The following is a 24,272-nucleotide window of genomic DNA, read 5'->3' on the forward strand; positions in this document are numbered from 1 at the left end:
TATATATATATATATATATATTTATAGTATATATATATATAAATATATATATATATATATAAAATATATATATATATATTTATATATATATATATATATTTATATATATATATATATATATATTTATATATATATATATATATATATTTAAATATATATATATATATATATATATTTAAATATATATATATATATATATATATTTAAATATATATATATATATATATATATATTTAAATATATATATATATTATATATATATATTTAAATATATATATATATATATATATATATTTAAATATATATATATATATATATATATATTTAAATATATATATATATATATATATATATATATATGTATGTATGTATGTATATGTATGTGTATATATATATATATATATATATTGGATCATCCCATAAATAATGCGGTTTTTTTCATTTGCATGAACTAAAAGTTGAATGGGGACAGGATAAACTACCTCCATCAACTTGCTATTAAAGCAGGTAATAATTTTACCTTTTTCTTATTCTTAGTGCAAGTTTCAAAAAGTGCAGTTCGATTTTAACAGTTAGTTTTCAAAGCTATAATGGAAGTGACAAAGGAGCATATTTGACATATTTTGCTTTATGAGTTCAATAAAGGCAACAACACAACGAAAAGTGCAAGGAATACTAATGCAGTATACAAGGATCAGACAATAAGCGTAATCCAGTGTCAACAGAGGTTCCAGATTTTACCAAGCCAGAAACTACAGCCTAGAAGATGAGCCTCATCCTGAAGGATCTGTAGAGCTTGATGGGGACATCCTGCAAACCTTGGTGGAACAAAACCCCATCGTAACTGTTGAGGAACTAGTAGAGAAGCTTGGATTTGGTCATTCAACCATTCCTCAACATCTGCATGCCATTGGAAAAGTCAGCAAATTGGGTCATTGGGTTCCTCACTAACTCTCCAAGTCTAATCGTATGCAGAGAGAGAATGTGTGCTTTTCTTTGCTGTCATGTCTCATGAATGAACCTTTTTTGGACCAAATAGTGACTGGTGACAAGAAATGGGTTTGCTATAAAAATGTCAAGCACCAAAGACAGTAGGTAGGGAAAGGAGAAACACCAGTACCCCAGGCTAAAGAAGGTTTTCACCCATGTAAGGTGTTGTTATTTGTTTGGTGGGATGTGAAAAGTTTAATCCACTTTGGACTTTTAAACCCAAACCAAATAATAACAGAGGAGATCTACTGCGAGCGCTAGAAGAAAAATTACCATCTTTGGTTTCAAGACAAAAGGTTTTCTTTCATCAGGATTATGCTTGGCCACATACAGTGAGGATGACATTCCAAAGGCTCGAGCAGTTTGAAATAGATGCCCCACCCCACATATTCACCAGATTATCATTTATTCTGCCGATTATCGTTTATTCCGCAGTCTTCAAAATCATTTGGACAAAAAAAATCTGAATTTTCTAGATGAGGTCAGAACAGTACTGGAGGAATATTTTTTGTCATAGACAAGCGAATTTTGGAAGAGAAGCCTTACAAGTCTACCAGATAGATGGAAGAACATTGTAGAAAATGAAGGAGAGTATATTTTAGATTAAGAAAGAACTTTGTTTATCTTAATTTGCAAAGTAAAAGAATACAGTTCTATATAATGTAAAGTAAAAGAAGTTTAAAAAACCTGCACTATTTATGGGATGACCCAATATATGCATATATGAGTATATATATGATAGGGATTAAGAAAGTAATGCAATTTTTATTTACATTAATATTTGACTCATCCATGGGGATATATTACCTTGCTTGTAAACAAGTGAGGGTTGGTGACTGGAAGGGCAGCCAGCAGGAGATTTACCTCAACAAATTCCTTCTGACCCATGCGAGCGTAGAAAAGTAGGCATCAAACAACGATGATGATGATGATACACATACACATGTATGTGTGTGTGTGTGTGTTTGTGTGTGTGTGTGTGTGTGTGTGTGTGTGTGTGTGTGTGTGTGTGTGTGTGTATAAAATCATCACCATCATCACCATCATTTAATGTCCATGTTTTATACTGGAATGAGCTTGACAGTTTCACAGGATCCAATGGGTCTGATGACTACATTGTGTTCTAATGTCTGCTTAAGCATGGTTTCTATGGTTGGATGCCCTTCTGTCCTCAATGCCAACCACATCTTACATAGTCACACTCCTAACCATTTTACATTGGTCACACTCCTGAGACACCAAATTATCTCCCTACAATCATAGATCCTTCCCTCTATACCTTCCCCCACCCACACTCATACAACTTACCCAACCACCTGACATCTCTCCCTCTTCTCCCTTCCTCTCTCATTCGTCCCCTGCCTATTTTAATATTATCATTACTTCTCCTGCTGCTCTTCACCTCCACCTTTTTCTGCACTACCAGCCATCTCATCTCCAGACCTTTCAACTCTACCCAATTTCTACAGTTGTCACCTACTTTTCCCTTCTACCTATTTTGTCTATCATTTATCAACGTTTTTTCTTCATTATATACACCAGTGGTTCTCAACCAGGGTTCATATGATTCTTGGGTTGGGGTAGAGTTCATGTAAGATTTTGTAGTTAAAATTTATGTGCAATTAATTGGTTATACTTCTATAAAACACAAAACATTTTAACAATTTTTTATAGAAGTGCAGGCATGGCTGTGTGGTAAGAAGCTTGCTTCCCAACCACAGGGTTCCGGGTTCAGTCCCACTGTGTGGTACCTTGAGCAAGTATCCTCTACTATAGCTTTGGGCCAACCAAAGCCTTTTGAGTGGATTTGGTAGATGGAAACTGAAAGAAGCCCGTCATTCATATATATATATTTATGTGTGTGTGTGTGTATATTTGTGTGTCTGTGTTTGTTCCACCTCCATCACTTGACAACCGATGTTGGTGTGTTGACATTCCCATAACGTAGTGGTTTGGCAAAAGTGATTGACAGAATAAGTACTAGACTTACAAAGAATAAGTCCTGAGGTTGATTTGTTTGACTAAAGGTGGTGCTCCACCATGACCACAGTCAAATGACTGAAATAAGTAAAAGAATAAAAGAATAATTCTTAGTAATCCTTTCTACTTATAGGCACAAGGCCTGAAATATTGGGAGAGGAGAAAGTCGGTCACATTGACCCCAGTACTTGACTGGCACTTTATTTAGCAACCCCAAGACAAAGTCAACCTCAGCAGCATTTGAACCCAGAACATAAAGACAGATGAAATACTGCTAAGCATTTTGCCTGGCATGCTAATGATTGTGCCAGCTCACCAATAATTTTTAATTATAAAAATATCTTTTTCTTTTATCATGTTACAGTCATTAGACAGCAGCCATGCTGCAACACTGCCTTGAGGAATTTTGTTGAACTAATTGACCCCAGTACATGTTTTCTTTTTTAAGTCTGGTACTTATTCTATTGGTCTCTGTTACCGAACTACTAAGTTACATAGTTGTTGTTGGTGGCACTCCGTCGCTTACGATGTCGAGGGTTCCAGTTGATCCGATCAACGGAAAAGCCTGCTCGTGAAATTAACGTGCAAGTGGCTGAGCACTCCACAGACACGTGTACTCTTAATGTAGTTCTCGGGGGATATTCTGCATGACACAGAGTGTGACAAGGCTGACCCTTTGAAATACAGGTACAACAGAAGTAAGAGTGAGAGAAAGTTATGGTGAAAGAGTACAGCAGGGTTCGCCACCATCCCCTGCTGGAGTCTTGTAGAACTTTAGGTGTTTTCGCTCAATAAACACTCACAACGCTTGGTCTGGGAATCAAAACCGCGATCCTATGACCGCGAGTCCGCTGCCCTAACCACTGGGCCATTGCGCCTCCACTAAGTTACATAGCTGTAGAGATGATAAAACTGATTGTCAAGCAGTGGTGGGGGACAAACACAGACAAAAAGACACACACACACACACACACACACACACACACATATATGAAAGGTTTCTTTCAGTTTCCGTTTACCAAGTCCACTCACAAAGCTTTGGTCAGCTTGTTGAGGCCATAGTAGAAGACACTTACTCAAGGTGCCAATAGATTTCAAAGGGGTCCATTAGTAAAAAAATTGTTGAGAAACACTGATATACACCCTCTCACCTATTCCCTTTCTTTTACTGTCTCTCACTCTCCCATACATTCTTGCAACTCTATCTACCCAACACTTCTTGTTCTGTTCCCACTCATTAACACTCACCACCTATTTTGGTGGTGGTGATGTGGGTGGGCTGCATCCTGACAGCTCGGCATCTATCTTTTTTCTCTTCTCACCTCCACTGCAGCTACTCCCGCTCTGTGTAGCCGTGTAACTCTCCCCACCCCTGGTAAGAAGCATTTTTCGTTTGTGTACATCAGAGAGAAAGAAGGTGAGAGAGAGAGGGAGAGAGTAATCTGTTAAATACGTTAAGCTTCTTCAGTTTTATTAACTTCATTTCTATCTCGTTTTTTGTTTTAGATCCCCTCATGATTGACACCTACATATTTCCATTTAAGGTTTTATTGCCCCCAAATATACCAGGTATGTAAAATACATGTTTGTCTGACTGCATGTACACAAATACATATAAACACATAATAATGTGTATATATGAGCATGTGTATGTATATATGCATATACGTGTGTGTGTGTGTGCATGTGTGTGTGTGTGTGTGTGTGTGTGCATGTGCGTGTGTGTGTGTGTGTGTATATATATATATATATACAGTCTTTTGTTATATTTCTGCTGCTTTTAAATAAAGCATATTATTCTACCTCTGGTATTTGAGTACTCTTTTTTCCACCTTGTTGCACATTTTATGTGCTTACTCCGGTATATATATATATATATATATATATATTATTCTCAGCCCAAGAATTACAGCGTGATGTGCTGCTTGACTGGTCCCCCCTCTCCCTCTCTCTCTCTCTCTCTTTATATATATATATGATGATGATGATGATGATCTTTTCTCCCGCCATGCCTCTGTCTACCCCTCCATCCCCCTTCGTAGTTTTTCCTTTAAGGTCTTCAGGTTCTGGCTATATATAAATGAGAAACCCATTCTAAATTATCTCGCTGACGTACTACGACGAAATACCCAAGATGCAGATAAGATAGAGATTTTTATTTATTTACGGCCTCAAACATCTCAATACCTTGCGCTTTCTTGTTTCTCTCCATGAAATTCAATTGAATTCAGTTGTTGTCTTAAATTCATGCTTATTCATTTTCTAAGCTTCCTAAATTCATGCTACGTTATATTCTAATCACCCAGAATTCAGTGCTCTTTTAAAAAATTACGATTTATGCATTGTTGTCTCTCAAATATTTAAAATCTACAATTAAGAGCCCTCTCTACTCGCTGGCGGTAACCCGCCCTCCCACCCCCTCCACCGGAAGTTCATTCGTCTGTCATCCCTCTGTCATCCCACCCCCTCCACCGGAAGTTTCATTCCTCTGTCATCCCACCCCCTCCACCGGAAGTTCATTCCTCTGCCATCCCACCCCCTCCACCGGAAGTTCATTCCTCTGTCATCCCACCCCCTCCACCGGAAGTTCATTCCTCTGCCATCCCACCCCCTCCACCGGAAGTTCATTCCTCTGTCATCCCACCCCCTCCACCGGAAGTTCATTCCTCTGTCATCCCACCCCCTCCACCGGAAGTTCATTCCTCTGCCATCCCACCCCCTCCACCGGAAGTTCATTCCTCTGTCATCCCACCCCCTCCACCGGAAGTTCATTCCTCTGTCATCCCACCCCTCCACCGGAAGTTCATTCCTCTGTCATCCCACCCCCTCCACCGGAAGTTCATTCCTCTGTCATCCCACCCCCTCCACCGGAAGTTCATTCCTCTGTCATCCCGCCCCCTCCACCGGAAGTTCATCCCTTTGTCATCCTGTCAACCTCGGCTGTCTCCCGGAACCCATCTAGTGGCCTTGGCCATCCTCTCCCCTACCTTTGGGTAGCGCATTAAGGTTGAGAAATGTTTGCAGGTTGTAGGTAATGTTTTGCTTATGAATTCTTCCAATTGCAAGTTTTCTTTTCAGGTACACGACACTGCTTTTCCTCTTCCCAGGCTACAGGCCCACACCCCCAACACCCATACTGTTAGGATTGGCACTCTCAACGTCGGCACGCTGAAAGGTAGATCTGGTGAAATTGTTGAGATGCTTGAACGGAGATGCGTAGATATGTGCTGCATCCAGGAAGTAAGATGGAGAGGAGGTTCTGCAAGGTTCCTCACAGGCAAAGAACACAGGTACAAGATTTTCTGGGCAGGGAACACTGACGGGGTCGGGGGCGTAGGAATACTTCTAGCGGAGAAATGGGTGGATAAGGTAATCGAGGTCGTTAGAGTAAGTGACAGAGTACTTAAGATCAGACTAGTGCTTCATCATAGATTAGCTACTGTCATCTCAGCCTATGCACCTCAACCTGGGCTACCAGATGGTCTGAAAGACCAATTCTATGACACCCTCTTGCAAACTACCTCGTCGACGAGTGACAGGGACCTTCTCTTTGTGGCTGGAGACTTCAACGGTCATGTCGGACGTCGTGCTGGGGGCTTCCATGGCATACATGGAGGCTATGGCTTCGGTTCCCGCAACGAGGAGGGAACCAGACTGCTGGAGTTCTGTGATGCAACCAATCTTATGGTCTGCAATACCAACTTCAGGAAACCTGCCAGTCACCTAGTCACCTACCGCTCCGGCAGACACTCTAGCCAAATCGACTACATCCTCGCCAGAAATAGGGAAAGAGGGCGGCTTATAAATGCCAAAACCTACCCTGGCGAAGAATGTACCCCACAACATAGATTAGTAGTTAGCGACTTTGGGATCAAGGCAAAATGGGTGCCCAGAATTAGACAGGCTTGGAGAAGAAGGGTGTGGAAGCTTAAAGACCCTGCAAACGGACAGAGACTTAGAGACAAGTTACTTGAAGCATTTAACGAAATAGAAGGGGATATAGCATCATACAACGTGGAAGACAATTGGAGATTTCTGCGGGACAACCTGTTGAAAGCCACCGACCAGATTTGTGGGTGGTGTAAGGTCCCCGCCCAACCCAGAGTAACGTGGTGGTGGAACAAGGAGGTAGACAGGGCTATTAGACAAAAGAAACAAGCTTGGAAGGACTGGAAGAACGGTGGTAGCAGGGAATTGTACCAATGTGCCAGAAGGGAGGCTAGGCGACAGGTTTATTTAGCCAGAGGGGAAGCAGATAAGGAAAGATTTGCCAATGTTCTGCGCCGTGAGGACCAAAGACTCGAGGTATTTCGGGTTGCAAGACAGTGTAGGAGAGAGAATAGTGATGTTGTAGGAGAGAAATGTGTTCGCATGGATGATGGTACGCTTGCATTAAATGAGGATGCAAAGAAAGAGGTCTGGAGATGCCACTACGATAGATTGCTTAATAAAGAGAATGAATGGGAGAAAGAGAGCCTGCCTTATGTCGACCCAATAGAGGGACCAGCTATCCGAGTTGATAGTACCAGGGTAGATAAAGCAATTAAGAGTATGAAGACCGGGAAAGCCCCCGGCCCATCAGGAATCACTGCAGAGATGCTCAAAATATCTGGCAGTGTTGGCTATAGCCTAGTCACCCGTATTACGAACCAGGTGATACACGAAGGAGTCATACCCTATGACTGGTGTAGCAGCATCATAGTCAACTGCTACAAAGGTAAAGGGGACGCTTTAGATACAAATAATTACAGAGGCATCAAGCTGTTAGATCAGGTTATGAAAGTTACAGAGAGGGTCATAGCCCAACTAATTAGGGAGCGAATCAATTTAGATGAGATGCAGTTTGGGTTCGTGCCAGGTAAAAGCACTACTGATGCCTTATTTCTAGTGAGACAGTTGCAAGAGAAATACCTAGCCAAGGATAAACCTCTGTACCTGGCTTTCGTTGACATGGAGAAAGCCTTTGACAGGGTCCCCCGATCCCTTATCTGGTGGTCAATGAGGAAACTTGGGATAGAAGAATGGCTAGTGAGAGCTGTGCGAGCCATGTACAGAGATGCGGCCAGTAAGGTGAGGGTTGGAAATGAGTACAGCAATGAATTCCGGGTAGAGGTAGGGGTCCACCAAGGTTCCGTCCTCAGCCCCCTATTATTTACCATAGTCCTCCAGGCAATCACAGAGGAGTTCAAGACAGGTTGCCCCTGGGAGCTGCTCTATGCTGATGACCTTGCCCTAATTGCGGAGTCACTATCAGAACTAGAGGAGAAGTTTCAGGTGTGGAAGCAAGGTCTAGAACTGAAGGGCCTTAGAGTCAACCTAGCTAAAACCAAAATCCTAATAAGTAGGAAGGTAGATAAAACACAAACCCCTTCAGGTAGATGGCCCTGCTCAGTATGTAGAAAAGGAGTAGGTAGTAACTCTATAAGATGTACCCGGTGCAAGCTATGGACACATAAGAGGTGCAGCAACATCAAAGGCAGGTTAACTAGCAAGTTAGTTTTTGTTTGTGGCAGATGTTCAGGTGCAATAAAGACTGCAAACAAACAGGAAACAACTTCTATCTCATTCCAGGGTGAAAAACTAGAGGTAGTCGATAGCTTCCGCTATCTGGGCGACCAAGTTAGTAGTGGGGGTGGGTGCGCTGAAAGTGTAGCTGCTAGAATAAGAATAGCCTGGGCAAAGTTTAGAGAGCTCTTACCCCTGCTGGCGACAAAGGGACTCTCACTCAGAGTAAAAGGCAGACTGTATGACGCATGCGTACGAACAACCATGCTACATGGCAGTGAAACATGGGCTGTAACTGCTGAGGACATACGTAAGCTCGCAAGGAATGAAGCCAGTATGCTCCGTTGGATGTGTAATGTCAATGTGAATACCCGTCAGAGTGTAAGTATCTTGAGAGAAAAGCTGAACATTAGAAGCATCAGTTGTGGCGTGCAAGAGAGACGATTGCGCTGGTATGGACATGTGGTGAGAATGGAGGAGGATAGCTGCGTGAAAAAGTGCCACACCCTAACAGTTGAGGGAACCCGTGGAAGAGGTAGGCCCAGGAAGACCTGGGCTGAGGTGGTGAGGCAAGACCTTCGTACATTGGGCCTCACCGAGGCGATGACTACGGACCGAGACCTTTGGAAATGGGCTGTGCGTGAGAAGACCCGGCAAGCCAAGTAAGATCGTTGCCAGTGCCCCTGGACTGGTTCTTGTGCGGGTGGCACATGAGATGCACCATTTTGAGCGTGGCCGTTGCCAGTACCGCCTGACTGGCTCCTGTAGGATTTTCGAGCGAGATCGTTGCCAGTGCCCCTGGACTGGCTTGTGCGGGTGGCACATAAAAGACACCATTTCGAGCGTGGCCGTTTTCGTGCGGGTGACACGTAAAAGCACCCACTACACTCTCTGAGTGGTTGGCGTTAGGAAGGGCATCCAGCTGTAAAAACTCTGCCAAATCAGACTGGAGCCTGGTGTTGCCATCCGGTTTCACCAGTCCTCAGTCAAATCGTCCAACCCATGCTAGCATGGAAAGCGGACGTTAAACGATGATGATGATATTCAGTAGCGAACTGGGTCTAAAAATATTGTTTGCCAGAAGACTAAGGGGGCCCACTCACAACTACAATGCTATCATTTAATATATTATTTATTACATTGAGTTAAAATGATTCATGATGGATGGCCATCTTTACAAACAAGTGAGGGACTGGGCTAATTGAGGGAATTAATAATTAAAATGTGATGGGCTATTTGAAGACTAGACTTTCTAAATATAGATGAAGTAATTTTATATGACATTGGAGTGAGAGAGAGATACAGAGGTAGAGAGGGGCGCAATGAGCAGAGAAAAAAAAGACAAGAACACAGGTACTGGGAGATGTATATATATATAGGCATAAAGAGATATAAGAATGCTAGTAGATATTGGACTACAGATGAAACCATGTAATTGAAGGCAAATGAGAAAGTAAAAGAGTGATAAGAGAAGGAGGTAGATAGTACCTTACTTCTCAAGAAAGAAAGTGAATGGAAATAATTATGTATAAATTTGTTAGGAAAGTGACAGGACATATAAATTATGTGAATATTATTAATTATAATAATAGTAAGCTAACATCAGGAGTTCATGAATGTAGTTATGTTAAGGAATTAAGTAAATAAAAGAAGAATATCCTGTATTCCTAGAAATTGTAGAAAGCCAGGAATAATATTGGTGGATTGCTATGTTCTTATATAGTCAGAAAAATCAACACACTAGACAGTCAGCAGTCTGAGAAATATAAGAGTGAGAAGAAGTTAAGTTAAAAAAGGAAGAAAAAGAGAGGAGGAAGGGAAGAAGAAATCGAGAGGTGTAAAGGAAGAAAGGTGTAGAAACGTGCCAGTGCCTATATAATTAAGGAGTAGAACAAGTGAAGTAGTAAACTGTGGAAGATATTCTAGTAAATGAAAGTGCTGCAAATAACAGCTGCAGGCTGAAAAGAAAAGATTAAAAATGAAATAACTTTAAAACAGAATAATTAATCAGGTATATTGCAAGAATCTGCAGAGTGGTGGGGAAGAGAACCCTTTAGCATTTAAACTGGCCGTATTTAGCCAATATATTCAACCTGCTTTATGTTCAAACTAGCCAGGTCTGACCTTTCATACCTACCCTACTATGTCGTTCTAAAAATAAACAATCACATCATCGAAATCTCAAAGCCACAAGATAATACACAATAAATGCAAAACAATGTGGATAAATTAACATTACATTTGACAGAATAATCTGATTGCTAAAGGGTTAAACTGGCTATATCTGACCCAAATATTCTAATGTTTTATGTTCAAACTGGCTGGATCTGATCTCTCACACCAACCCTATGATGTCCTTCTAAAAATAATCAATCACATTATTGAAGTCTCAAAACTACAAGATAATGCATAATAAATTCAAAACAATATGAATTAATAAGCATTATATTTCAGTGTTAAGGAATTAAAAAAATTAGGGTAAAAATAAATATGAAGGGAAACTATTGGCTGAGGTGACCACTGGCAAGGCTATGATAATAGAGTATAAAGTAGGCAAAAATTAACATAAAACTACTGATGTAAGTTTAGACTAATAAAACTATTATAAATGTAAGCAAAACTAAAGGAGGAGAGTGATGTAAAGAATGAAATAATAAATGAAAGAAAAGGGTAGTTAAATAAAATTTAAAATAAACTCAGAGTATGCAGAACAACATAAAGGTGTAAAGTCAAAGCAAAAGATATTGAATTGTTAAGCTAATGAAGGTATGAAGTATCAGAGTTGTTGGCACTCCGTCGCTTACGACGACGAGGGTTCCAGTTGATTCGATCAACGGAACAGCCTGCTCGTGAAATTAACGTGCAAGTGGCTGAGCACTCCACAGACACGTGTACCCTTAACGTAGTTCTCGGGCATATTCAGCATGACAGTGTGACAAGGCTGACCCTTTGAATTACAGGCACAACAGAAACAGGAAGTAAGAGTGAGAGAAAGTTGTGGTGGAAGTGTACAGCAGGGTTCGCCACCATCCCCTGCCGGAGCCTCGTGGAGCTTTAGGTGTTTTCGCTCAAAAAACACTCACAACGCCCGGTCTGGGAATCGAAACCGCGATCCTATGACCGCGAGTCTGCTTCCCTAACCACTGGGCCATTGCGCCTCCACAAAGTATCAGAGTAATAGAAGGTAAAAAGAAAAGAAACGGAATTGTATATGTAGGTGTAGCTGTGTGGTAAGAAGCTTGCTTTTTAATCACATGGTTTCAGATTCAGTCCCATTGTGTGGCACCTTGGACAAGTGTCTTCTACTATAGCCTCATGCCGATCACACATATATAAATGTCTATATATTTATACTCAAATATTCATCTTCTGAAAATCTTCATTCATTGTTTTCTCTCATTTGGCATATATATATATATATATATATATATATATATATATATATATATATATATATATATATACATATATATATATAGGATAATAGGATAAAATCTTTTACAAGAATTTTATCAAGAAGCTAGCGTGAAAAAATTCATAAGGGAAAAAAACCATCATTTTTTTTATTCCCAAGAATATATTTATTCATTTATATTTATATAAGGGCATTACTACAGAATAATGCCACACACTAGACTTCAATAATAAACACATTTTTACCGAATGTGAGGAAAAGCAACTCTTAAAAAATTCAACCTTTTAAAAATTTTTTCATGCTAGCTTCTTGATAAAATTCTTGTAAAAGATTTTATCCTATTATTGAATTAATTAAATATATATCTGGAATATATTCAGTGCTGAATTAATTAAATATATTATTGAATTAATTAAATATATATATCATCATCATCATCATCGTCGTTTAACGTCCGCTTTCCATGCTAGCATGGGTTGGACGATTTGACTGAGGACTACTGAAACCAGATGGCTACACCAGGCTCCAATCTGATTTGGCAGAGTTTCTATGGCTGGATGCCCTTCCTAACGCCAACCACTCAGAGAGTGTAGTGGGTGCTTTTACGTGTCACCCGCACGGAGGACAGTCAGGCGGTACTGGCAACGGCCACACTCAAGATGGTGTATTTTATGTGCCACCCGCACAAGAGCCAGTCCAGGGGCACTATATATATGTATATATATATATATATATTCACTTTTTTGATTCACCTTACTCTTATTGAATACTCTGAATGGCCTGAAATACTTGTCCTGCCTTGGTTTTTGTCGTCCATTTTCCTTGGAAGCCTTTCACGGATCCCTAGCTCCAGCCATGGTTGTGAACTTGGAAGCTAACAGATGACCAATTATAGCACTTACACAGCGTACTTATTTGTTTAGATCATCAGTGAACTAAACCCCTAATATTCTTAATATATATATATATATATATATATATATATATATATATATATACACATATATTGTTTTTACTCTTTCTCTTCTTCCCCCTCTCTTTGTTTATTTTTCTCTTTTTTTTCTCTCCCTCCCTCCATCTCTCTTTCTTTCTCTCTCTCTCTCTCTCTCTCTCTCTCACACACACCCTCTTAATGTTGACGGTGACCTCTAAGTTTCACTGATCATATCTTTGATCACCTAATCTGAGAAAGTCACAATTGGTGAAACGCTAAAGCCTCTGTCATCCTTTAACTTGCAAATAAATATATCCAAATCATTCCAATTATGTTTTCACATTTAGGTTCTATAACTGTGTTTGGAGAGAATGAAGATGCAATATGGTATGCATTTGTCGACTATAACATCAACGCCATGGTTATTGATTGTAAAGAGGTGTATGTAAGTCATTTTTAATCCTTTTATCACAAACTTGCCTGAGAACTCCTCAGGCTCTATGATACAAAATCTGCCTGTTTCAAAGTTTATCATCATCATCCTTATATTTTTATTAAAATCTTCCATCTTAATTTTATGTAAGAACCTTTTGCTAAGGTATGTTCCAATACCCAAACTTTGTAACGAAAATGTTGTTTTACTCAATCATTCCAAATTCTTGATTATTTTCAAAATTAATTGAAAAATAAAAACAGGGTACGTCATTAGAAATAGTGTCATGAAAGGGTTAAAGTTAATTGTGAGTTAGTATAATTTCCATTAAAGCATTAACCCTTTTGATACCAACCCACCCACTCTGGTGCTATAGTACAAATTTACTATTAAATTTTATGTTAATTTATGTTCCAACAATCAGCTTTAATAATAATTTTATGAAATTCTTCATTATGTTTAAAATTAATTAAAACAAAGTCAATGTATTTCAACACAAATATGGTAACAAAAGGAAATCTATTTTGACAAATCTTATAATTCAGCTCCTTGCTCCAGATCAAGCCTAAAAAACAAAAAAGAAAGAAAAAGGAAAAAGAGAGAAATCATTTAGTTATTACTTTATTAATTCCTCTTAGATATGATATCTTAAACATATCTTGGAGAACTTATCCACCAAGATACAGCTGTATGGAGATCTACCTGTTTCCACCATCATAAGGGAAAGTTATTTGCACTTTGCAGAACATTGCGGGTAAGCTAAACAGGAGCCGGCAAGTGACTTACTGCTATGGATGCCAAAGCATGGCCATACTTGAGTAGTTATCTAAACATAATGTATGTAGATCAACTCACCAGAGACACTTGATGCCTCCCTAAAGAGCTCTCTCAATTAATGTAGGACTGAGATGGATGGCATGCATGAGTTAAAAATGTCTGAGAAAGCTCAGCCAGATGATGATGAATTTTTCTTAACTACCAACTGAAAAGCACACAAAATCAAAATTCGGGTCCAGACAGCTAAGATTCTGACCATGTGTGAATTCCTGGTTTCCACTGCTTCATTTCATATATATTTGAAATAACCTTAAAGAAGGAATAAGAACCAGAAATCTCATTACTTGAGTTTTATAGTAAGTAAACAACTGATTGGGGCTGAAAGTATTTATGGCTTTAAAAAGAAATCTTAATTTTTGTGATACAATTTTGGCAGTATTGTATATGAAAAGGGCTGGTATGAAAGAAATTGGCAAATATTCTAAAGTCCAGCATTCATTTGCAGCAACTTTGAGGGTTAAAAGATGCTGAGCTACTGAGATTGAATATAAGTAATATTTCAAAAATATATTATGTGACTTATAATTTTAGGTTTGTTGTAAAATTATATAATTCTTGTTGCTTTCAAAATACTGTGTCTAAGATTATTGTTATTAAAATTTGTAGACAACTGAAACTTTTCAAGTGAGAACATCTCCTCCTGTTGATTATCCTGTTGAAGTTACTGCACAGTGCTCACAATCATTTCTGAGTTTCTGGAATCAAAATTACTCGGTAAAAGCAAGGTGAATATCAGCAATATTTGAAGTTTTCATTTTTTAATGACCACAGTAATATGTACTTGTATTGGGTATGATGTCAGATATATACATATGTCAACTATTGATGTGGCATGGTTCCATTATTACATCTTCAAAGCTAATATTTTCTTTACTGTTTAGTCAGAGAGGGAGGTAAGTATCTGTGACACTTTACTTTCTCAGAACCTGCAAGGCAGGTAAAAGGAAGCGGCGAAGTTGTCCTAAAATTTTAGACCTGATTTGAATGCTTGCTATAGAGTGAGCTCCACTAAAGGTTCTCAAAGACTGAGTGATGTTGATAAATCAGGAGGTGTATTTAAGTCAGCCATCAGAGAACTGAGAATTTAAAGTGGGAAAAATACTGCAAGGCAACTAATCTAATATTCCAACAATTCTATGAGTCAACTATCCTGACTGGTACTTCATTTTATCCACTTCAAATTTGACTCTTGATGTGTTTTAAACAAATACCATACAGTATTTTGTTTTATGCTCTAATAAATTTGCCTATTTTCTGTACCTCATAAAAATATTGTGGATCAAGGAGGTATCTCTATGTCAGGATGGAGAATCCCTCATTCATGGGTAAAATTTCGCCCATGAACGAAGGATTCATATTGGAACACTCACGGCTGAAGTTCCCTAAAAACCTATATATAAAAATAGTTGAAACCATTAGACCAAAACAGTATTTTAATATAAGATGCTTATCTATGAATTTAGTAAAATTAAGTTTGATTATTTTTCTCTGTAAAGATATACCATCACCGTTTCTTATGCACTTACTATTTACCTCTGGAAGTACAAAACTTCCCTTGTCACTGTTGTACACGGTCATTTTTATCTTACAGATATAGCACCCAAAATCATTTTAAAATTATGCCATTCCTTTTTAAATGAAGAAAAAACACATTAGATAATGTAGTCCTAGATACTTCTAAAAAGATGAGACAGTCATGGCTGGAATGCCTCTTGTTATTGGCCTGCTCAACACGACAAGCTCTACAGTTGTCACAACTGGGGTTTTCAACACTTATAAATTGCACTCCTTACATGTCCAGATGGTCTTTGATTTTTAGTGTTTTTGTTGTGTTGTACAGGTGGTCTGTTTACAACCTGCAACAATGTATAGTGCATTATTTTGTATGGTTGCACCTTATTGCAGTTTGTTGTAGTAAGATAGTATTACATGATTAATCACATTGTGCTGTAATATTTCATATCCTAAGGTGGTGAGCTGACACAATCGTTACTGCGCCATGCAGAATGTTTAACAGAATTTCATCTGTCTTTACTTTATGAATTCAAATGCCATTGGGATAAACTTTGCCCTTCATCCTTTCGGAGTCGATGAAATAAGTACCATTTGAGCACAGGTGTTGATCTAATTGACTTAGCTCCTCCCCTGAAATTGCTGGCCTTGTGCCCAAATTTGAAACCAATATTTCATATTATTACTGTTACCCACTTCTAAGTGTTATCCAAAACTACATCATGTCTTTCTATACCGTACCATAGCCTAATAAACTAAATCATAGCTTTTGTATTACATCATACAATCTATATCATAAGTAACTAACATAAAACCCAATATATAAAACGCAGTTTTTTTCAATCAAGATTGCAATTAAAATTAATTGTACATGTGGTGCATGCTTTGAATACCACAGCATGTGATACATGCTATGGTATTCTAAGACTAAGACAATTTAGGCTCAAAAATCAAGATACTTATTAAACATAGAAACATAAACATGTTATCTTTTATCTTTTACTTGTTTCAGTCATCAGACTGCGGCCATGCTAGGGCACGACCTTGAAGAATTTTTTGTCAAATGAATTGACCCCAGTACTTATTTTTAAAGTTTGGTACTTATTCTATCAATCTCTTTTGCTAGATCACCAAGTTATGGGGATGTAAACTCACCAACACTGTTGTCAAGCAGTGGTGGAGGACAAACACAGACACAAGGACATGCACACATAAATATATACATATATGTATATATAGACATACATACATACATGCATACATACATATATATATATATATACGTATATAGGTGACAGGTTTCTTTCAGTTTCTGTCTACCAAATCCACTCATGACGCTTTGATCAGCCCAAGGCTATAATAGAAGACATTTGCCCAAGGTTCCACGCAATGGCACTAAACCTAGAACCATGTGGCTGGGCAACAAGCTTACCACACAGCCACACCTGTACCTACATCATCATCATCGTCGTTTAACGTCCGCTTTCCATGCTAGCATGGGTTGGACGATTTGACTGAGGACTGGTGGGCTAGGAGGCGACACCAGGCTCCAATCTGATTTGGCAGAGTTTCTACAGCTGGATGCCCTTCCTAACGCCAACCACTCCAGGAGTGTAGTGGATGCTTTTACGTGCCACCGGCATGAAGGCCAGTCAGGCGGGTACTGGCAACGGCCATGCTCAAAATGGTGTGTTTTACGTGTCACCTGCACAGGAGCCAGTCCATCGGCACTGGCAACGATCTCGCTCAGATGTCTTACTGGCAACGGCCACGCTCGAAATGGTGTGTTTTACGTGTCACCTGCACAGGAGCCACTCCATCAGCACTGCCTACACACACACACACATATATATATATATATATTGTTGTACTTGGGGATGGTCATATTGCCAGTTTAGCCAATAAAAACACACGCACTGTATATTTGGTGTTAATTTTTTTTTTTTTTTTTTTTTTTTTTCAGCTTTATATTACATTAATCTTAATCTTAATCTTATTTCGGCCAGAGTTCTTTCGTCACACTTCTGTGACCTCATCAGTGGTCCTTTGTTTCCTTCTTTCTTATGTGTGTCTCACCTTGCTAACTATCAGCCATTTTGTATTTTGTATTCCTATTGTATGTGTCTACGCATGCGTGTCCTTCAATGTGTCTGTGTCTTTTGTAAGTGCATGTGTGTATGGGGAGTGTCTGTATCACCTATATTCTCTGTTAATACGTGTTCGTTTGTATTAGTTTATATTTATTGATATGTTCATGTGTGTGTGTGTGTGTGTGTGTGTGTGTTTTTTTTTTTTGTTTTTTTGTATTTAATTAAATTTTGTTAACGTATGTAGTATTTAATTCCATTTGTTTATCTATGTATTGTATTATACTTTGTTCCTATTATTGGTTTATGGGTAACATGTTGTCACATGCTGTGGTTTGTTAGTGGCGTATGTTAGTGTTCCATTCTAGTTTCCTATTCAGGCTAGGTTTCCCTTCTATTATGTGTGTAGCTTCAGTAATTTGTCTAAGTGGTGCATCACTGCTATGTGTAGATAAGATTTTAATTTCTATGTTGTTGATTGAGCCTCTATGTTCTTGCTCAGCGTGCTGGTACAGAACTGATGAGTTCTTCCCTTCCTTAAGTTCCCTCCAATGTTCGTTTGCCCGCTCCCCTATACTCCTTGCTGTTTCGCCTACATATGTCGTTGTCTTATTTCTGCATCGTCCCTCTGTACATCTTATACTATAGACCACATTTCTGGTTTTGCAGTTCGTTTGTGGGCTAAATCTACATACGATACAGTTCCTATCAGTGCAGGGGGTTCTACTGAAAGGGTATGTTCTACTGATAAGGGATTTGATAGGGTTGCCTGGCCTTTCAACAACCTTAATTCTTAGCTTAAGTTTGTCTAGGGCCCTTCTAAAGCGGTACGCCAGTTCGCCTCTAGGGGTGGTGTCGACGAACATGACGCTTTGGTACTTGTGGCTATTGTACCATGAGCTTGCCTTCCCTATTTTCTTCTTAGTTCTTTCTATGGTGTTCCATGATTTGCTCCTATAGAGTGGGCAAATCCCATTCCTATCGTTGCGTTTGATTGTTTCAAACTTCTTCATAGCTCCTTTGTAAACCCTGATCCTTTCTTTATGGCTGTAACCCGAGAACTGCATGCGGTGGACGAAATGTTGTATATGTCTCTTTAATTCTGTAGGGTCGCACATGCAGGAGACATTTCGCATTACTCTGACGAGGTCTGCCATCAATATGTTGAATTTGGCATTGTCCGCAATAGCCGAGTTCCGGTGGATCAGGTACTTGGAGGCCATAGGTTTTGTATAGTGTGAATGGAGGATTCTGGTTTTATTGTTCTTAGTTTCTAGCCAGAGTTCAGTATCTAATACAGGTAATCTATGGTTAGGGTGTTTAGTAGGGTAGTCTATCGTAACTCTAATACTCTGGTGGATGGAGTTAGCTATTTGCTGGATGCTCTCCATAGTCTTAGTTTCTATTTCTATTTCAGGGGTACTCTCTTGTGGGGGTGTCTTTACCACTAAGTTGATATCATCGACATATCGAGAGTACACATTCACGAGTATGGAGTTCTGTGTCAGGCGTTCCTTAAGCCTTCTGTCCCACCATACCATGAAAAGATTGGCCACATCACCGGCGATACTAACCCCGATGGCTGCCCCCTCGTCCTGGGCGTATAATTTGTTGTTAAATTTAAAGGTGTGGCCTTTTAGGGTGACCTTTATACTAGCTCCTAGTGCATGTGCGATCATTTTCTTTACCTGGTGGATATTAGTGGGGGTCCGTATGGCTCTGGTCCATCCACTCCATCTCTCTATAGGGGTCTTCCTAGCCATAGAGGTAATTGTGGGTGGTCTACCTCTTAGACGTCTACTAGGGCAGAAATCTCTAAGGTCGTATCTATCTAGATATGCATCGTGTATATATATATATATATATATATATATATATATATATATGACAGGCTTCTTTGAGTTTCTACTAGCAAATTCACTCACAAGGCTTTGGTTGGCCCAAGGCTATAGTAGAAGACACTTGCCCAAGGTGCCATTCAGTGGGATTGAACCTGGAACTATGTGGTTGAGAAGTAAGCTTCTTACCACCCAGTTATGTTTGTGCCAATTATATGTGGATTTTTATAGTATTTTTTGAAGCTGATGTGTTACATGTTACTGAAAGACCACTGCATTATCTTAACTGTTTAATCATTTTGCTCTTTGTATTTTTATTTATTGTTTTCTTTTGTTCACAGGTTTGATGCAGCTAGTTATGTACCTGGAGAAGATAGTGCTAAATTATGTCTTCAATATAATACCTCATCAAATATCAAAATTAAAGAAGTTATAGTAAAGGTCTGTAAAAAGGTCAATCCTTTTATTCTTTAGCATATAAACTGGCCATTTCATGTCCAAATATTCTACCTGTTTTATGTTCAAACTGGCCAGATAATGTTTCTCTCATCTACTGTACAATGTCATTCTAAAAATAAACAAACACATCATTAAGAATTAATGCATGATTAATTCAAAACAATGTGAAGAAACAAGCATTACATTTGACAGAGTAATCTGAATGGTAAAGGGTTAATCCAATCATTCATGTTCACACGCACACACAGACACACACACACACACACATGCAGATATATAAAGAAAAAATTAAACTGTTCCTCCGTTCCTTTTGACAATATGTATTCTAGTTGTTCAATCAATAGAACAGCTTGCTTATTGAATTATTGTGTAAGTGGCTGAGTATTCCTCAGACACCTGTACTCTTAACATAATCCTCAATCAGAATCTAAATGACAAAGCTGGCTTTTTACATTACAATACAATCCATCCAAGGAACTTCTACTCAGCTTTCATCTACAAAATTCCATTCACAAGGTATAGCAGAGAACTATAGTAGAGGCTGTAGTAGAGATACTTGCTCAAGGTGCCATGCATGGTGTCAATCCAGAAACCACAGGGTTGCAAAACAAACTTCTTAACCACATGAAACAAGACCCCTTTCATTAGTTTTCCTGGGCATTTGGTCTTGATAGCCTTCTGTATCCGTCTCAGCAAGTTGCCATAGTACTCCCCAGTGATGGTCTCACAAGGCACAGGATTATAACTAAAATAGGATAGCTTTACTCAGTAATCTTTTAATGTTATATCTTTTTAATTTTTATCTTTATCTTTAATATGTTTCAGTCATTAGACTGCAGCAATGCTGGGGCACCACCTTAAAGAATTTTTTGTCAAATGAATCGACCCCCATTACTTTATTTCTTAAGCCTGGTATTTATTCTGTTTGTCTCTTTCACCAAACTGCTAATTACAGTGATGTAAACACACCCACACTGATTGTCAAGTGATGGTGGGGAGAAAAACACACACACACATATACACACATATCATGGGCTTCTGTTAGTTTCCATTTACCAAATCTACACACAAGTCTTTGGTGGGCCCGATGTAATAATAAAAGACACTTGCACAAGTGTCTTCTACTTTTCATGTATGAGACCTAAAACTACTAACAAGTTACAATATCACACAACATTACAGAGGAGCCTCTTACACAGTTGCTTGATGTGCTAGAAATGGCAACCTAATCTTACCATCTTAATAAAAAATTAAAAACACATAGGATAATGAAATATTGGATACACTCTGGCTTAGAACTACAAAAAAAGACAAGACGGTCCAGGCTGGAATGTTTTTGATCATATGTGTATTTAATCAAGGCTGAAATGGAATTGAACAACAAAAACAACATTAACCAAGTTAAAAATAGTTTTAAATGGTGTCCTGTATGACAAAGAATTATATACCTTCGAATCATCATCATCATAATTGTCATTGTCATTTAATGTCTGCCCTCCATGCTAGCAGAGGTTGGATGGTTTGACAGGAGCTGGCAAGCCAGAGGACTTCACCAGGCCCTAATGTAGCATGGTTTCTACTGCTGGATGTTCTTCCTAATACCAACCATTTTACAAAGTATACTGGGTGCTTTTTCTTTTTGTTTTTACATGGCACCAACATGTAACAACACTAACTGCTAACAGAAGAAAATTATTTGATTGAAACAGGAACTGAATACAGGAAAGAAATTGGAAACCATAACAAAAAATAAAAGAACAGGATAAAAGCAATGGCAAAATATGAAATAAATTGTTAGGTGTCCAAAACGGTAGTGGGATTGGTTAGGTTACGAGTGACTAATTTAGGAAGTCTTCAACGATCCACTCTTCCTCATATATCTGTAGCTTTCATGATTATTCATTTATGGTTTCATCATCAATCATCATCTAATGTTCACTTTTCCATGCTTACATGGGCCAAATGGAATTTGTTGAGGCAGATTTTCTACAGCCAGATGGATACCCTTCCTGTCACCAGCACCCACCTGTTTCCAAGCAATGACATATTTTTTTTATGGAAGAATGGAAATGTGCAGCATTGCTTGTATATAACTGTGATGTGTATAACTTTTTTACAACCATGACACAATGCTGTCTTGACAAGGGTACACACAAACACACATGTATGTATATATGTATCTATATGTATGTATGTATGTATGTATGTATGTATGTATGTACGTACAAATGTATGTACATACAATGAGCTGCTTTCAGTTTCTGTCTGTGAAATCCACTCATAAGGGTTTGGTTGGCCTAGGGCTTTAGTAGGAGACACTTGCCTAAGATGCCATGCAATGGGACTGAACCAGAGACCATGTGGTTGAAAAGCAAGCTTTTAAACCACACAGTCACACCCATACCTTCAACAATATAAATAGATTATTCTTTACTGTTCATATCTACTTTCAGCTTTTGAAGTCCCTTGCATTATCTAGTGGTTCAGCCAACCGTAAATCTGTTACTGATGAAAGTTTTGATCCTTCTCAACCCTCTTACATTTTACCATATCGCACACAGGAAACTAATGTTTGGCAAACTTGCTTAACATATACTAATGAAGAATTACCTAATATGTGAGTTAACTACTTATTTTTTAATTAACTAATTTCTACTCTTGTTTCCTTTGAAATCCATCAATATGTATCCAGTTTTTTTCTCATTTTGTACTATTTACTTAATTTGCATATTAGTTGGGGGAAAAAAAAAACTAACTGGGAAATTGTGTAAATATGGGTATGCTAAGCAGTGGGTTTTGATACATCAAAAATGGGAGTTTGAATAATAAGATAATCGTTATTTCATTTTGTTTCTGTAAACTTTATTGAAGCAGGTATACCTGTACCTATCAATATTGATTTCGAATTTTTGGCATAAGACCATCAATTTTGAGAATGGATAAGTCGATTACATCGATCCCAGTGCTCAACTGGTACTTATTTTATCTGAAAGGTAAAGTGGACTTTGGTGCAATTTGAACTCAGAATGTAAAGAAGGATGAAATGCCACTCAGCATTTTTCTCGGTGTGCTAACGATTCTGCTCGGTTACCACCTTCCTGTACCTATTCATATTAAGTTAGATATGGATAACTGTAAAACACACACACACACACACACACACACACACACACACACACACACACACACACACACACACACACACACACACAAAACATCTCCCCGCTCCAACATGTGCACATTGGTACTCAATTATATTCATAATAATTTATATAAATTATAATTTATATTCATTCATAATTATTAATGAAACTTAATATAATCAAATTTCATATCAGTTCAAATATGTTTGAGAAATATTTGAATCTGTAAACAGCTTTTCACTTTAGTTTATCATGGAGATTAAAATTCTCTCTCACTTAAGACAAAAAGATGGAAAAGCACCATATTCAGCTTAAAATACCCTCTATTGGACTGATGGATACATATTTCAAACTAATTTTGTTCTCCTTAGTACAATATATCAAAGAGAAGCAACTCTGAACTGACAAAGTAGCTTAGCTTCTCTTATAAGAAAGCCATTGAAAATATGATTGGTGGCACATATCAGCTGCCAGACCATAGAAAATTTTTATGAGTAGATGCATGAAGCAATGACTGAGAGTAAGCCAAGCTTGATTGTAGTTCAAATATGTTTAAAAGAATCTTCTTAAATTTAACATAACTAACATATTGCATTCATTTATTTTCTCTTACAGACCTCTTGAAATTAAAGTACCTCTAAAAGACTTATCACCCACCACCAGCACTGAGATTATTCAGGTAAACAACATTTCTATTTTTGTAGCAAACATTGATACATGCATGAACATCTTTTTTTTAATTACATCTTTAGAATATTATAGATTTCTATGAAAAGGCTTCTTTCAGTTTCCATCTACCAAATCCACTCATAAGTCAACCCAGCGATGTAGTACAAGATACTCACATAAGGTACCACACTGTGGGACTGAGCTTGAAAGCAAGTGGTTGGGAAGTAAACTAAATACCACAGAGCCATGACTGCATATATATGTACACACACATGTATATATATATAAATGTATATATATATATATATATATATATATATATATATATATATATATATATATAAATATATATATATATATATATATATATAAATATATATATATATATATATATATATATATATATATATATATATATATATATATATATATATATATATATATATATATATATAAACGAAGATCAAACA

The 24,272-nt window shown here is 38.0% G+C and overlaps 1 protein-coding gene across 4 annotated transcripts in view; it reads left to right on the forward strand.

Moving 5' to 3' along the window:
• The window catches only part of LOC106881505 (uncharacterized), a 50,530-nt gene that overhangs the window by 16,911 nt on the left and 9,347 nt on the right, over nt 1-24,272 (forward strand). For all 4 annotated transcript variants that reach the window (XM_089358765.1, XM_089358752.1, XM_089358747.1 and 1 more), the window contains 6 exons: nt 4,354-4,539; nt 13,172-13,269; nt 14,701-14,819; nt 19,873-19,972; nt 22,444-22,607; nt 23,749-23,812. In XM_089358765.1, coding sequence (XP_089214891.1) covers nt 4,485-4,539; nt 13,172-13,269; nt 14,701-14,819; nt 19,873-19,972; nt 22,444-22,607; nt 23,749-23,812 — 600 coding nt within the window. In that variant the 5' untranslated portion in view covers nt 4,354-4,484. The remainder of the gene's footprint in view (nt 1-4,353; nt 4,540-13,171; nt 13,270-14,700; nt 14,820-19,872; nt 19,973-22,443; nt 22,608-23,748; nt 23,813-24,272) is intronic.

Source organism: Octopus bimaculoides, chromosome 1 (genome assembly GCF_046866305.1).
Source record: "Octopus bimaculoides isolate indiv1 chromosome 1, ASM4686630v1, whole genome shotgun sequence".
NCBI lineage: Eukaryota > Metazoa > Mollusca > Cephalopoda > Octopoda > Octopodidae > Octopus > Octopus bimaculoides.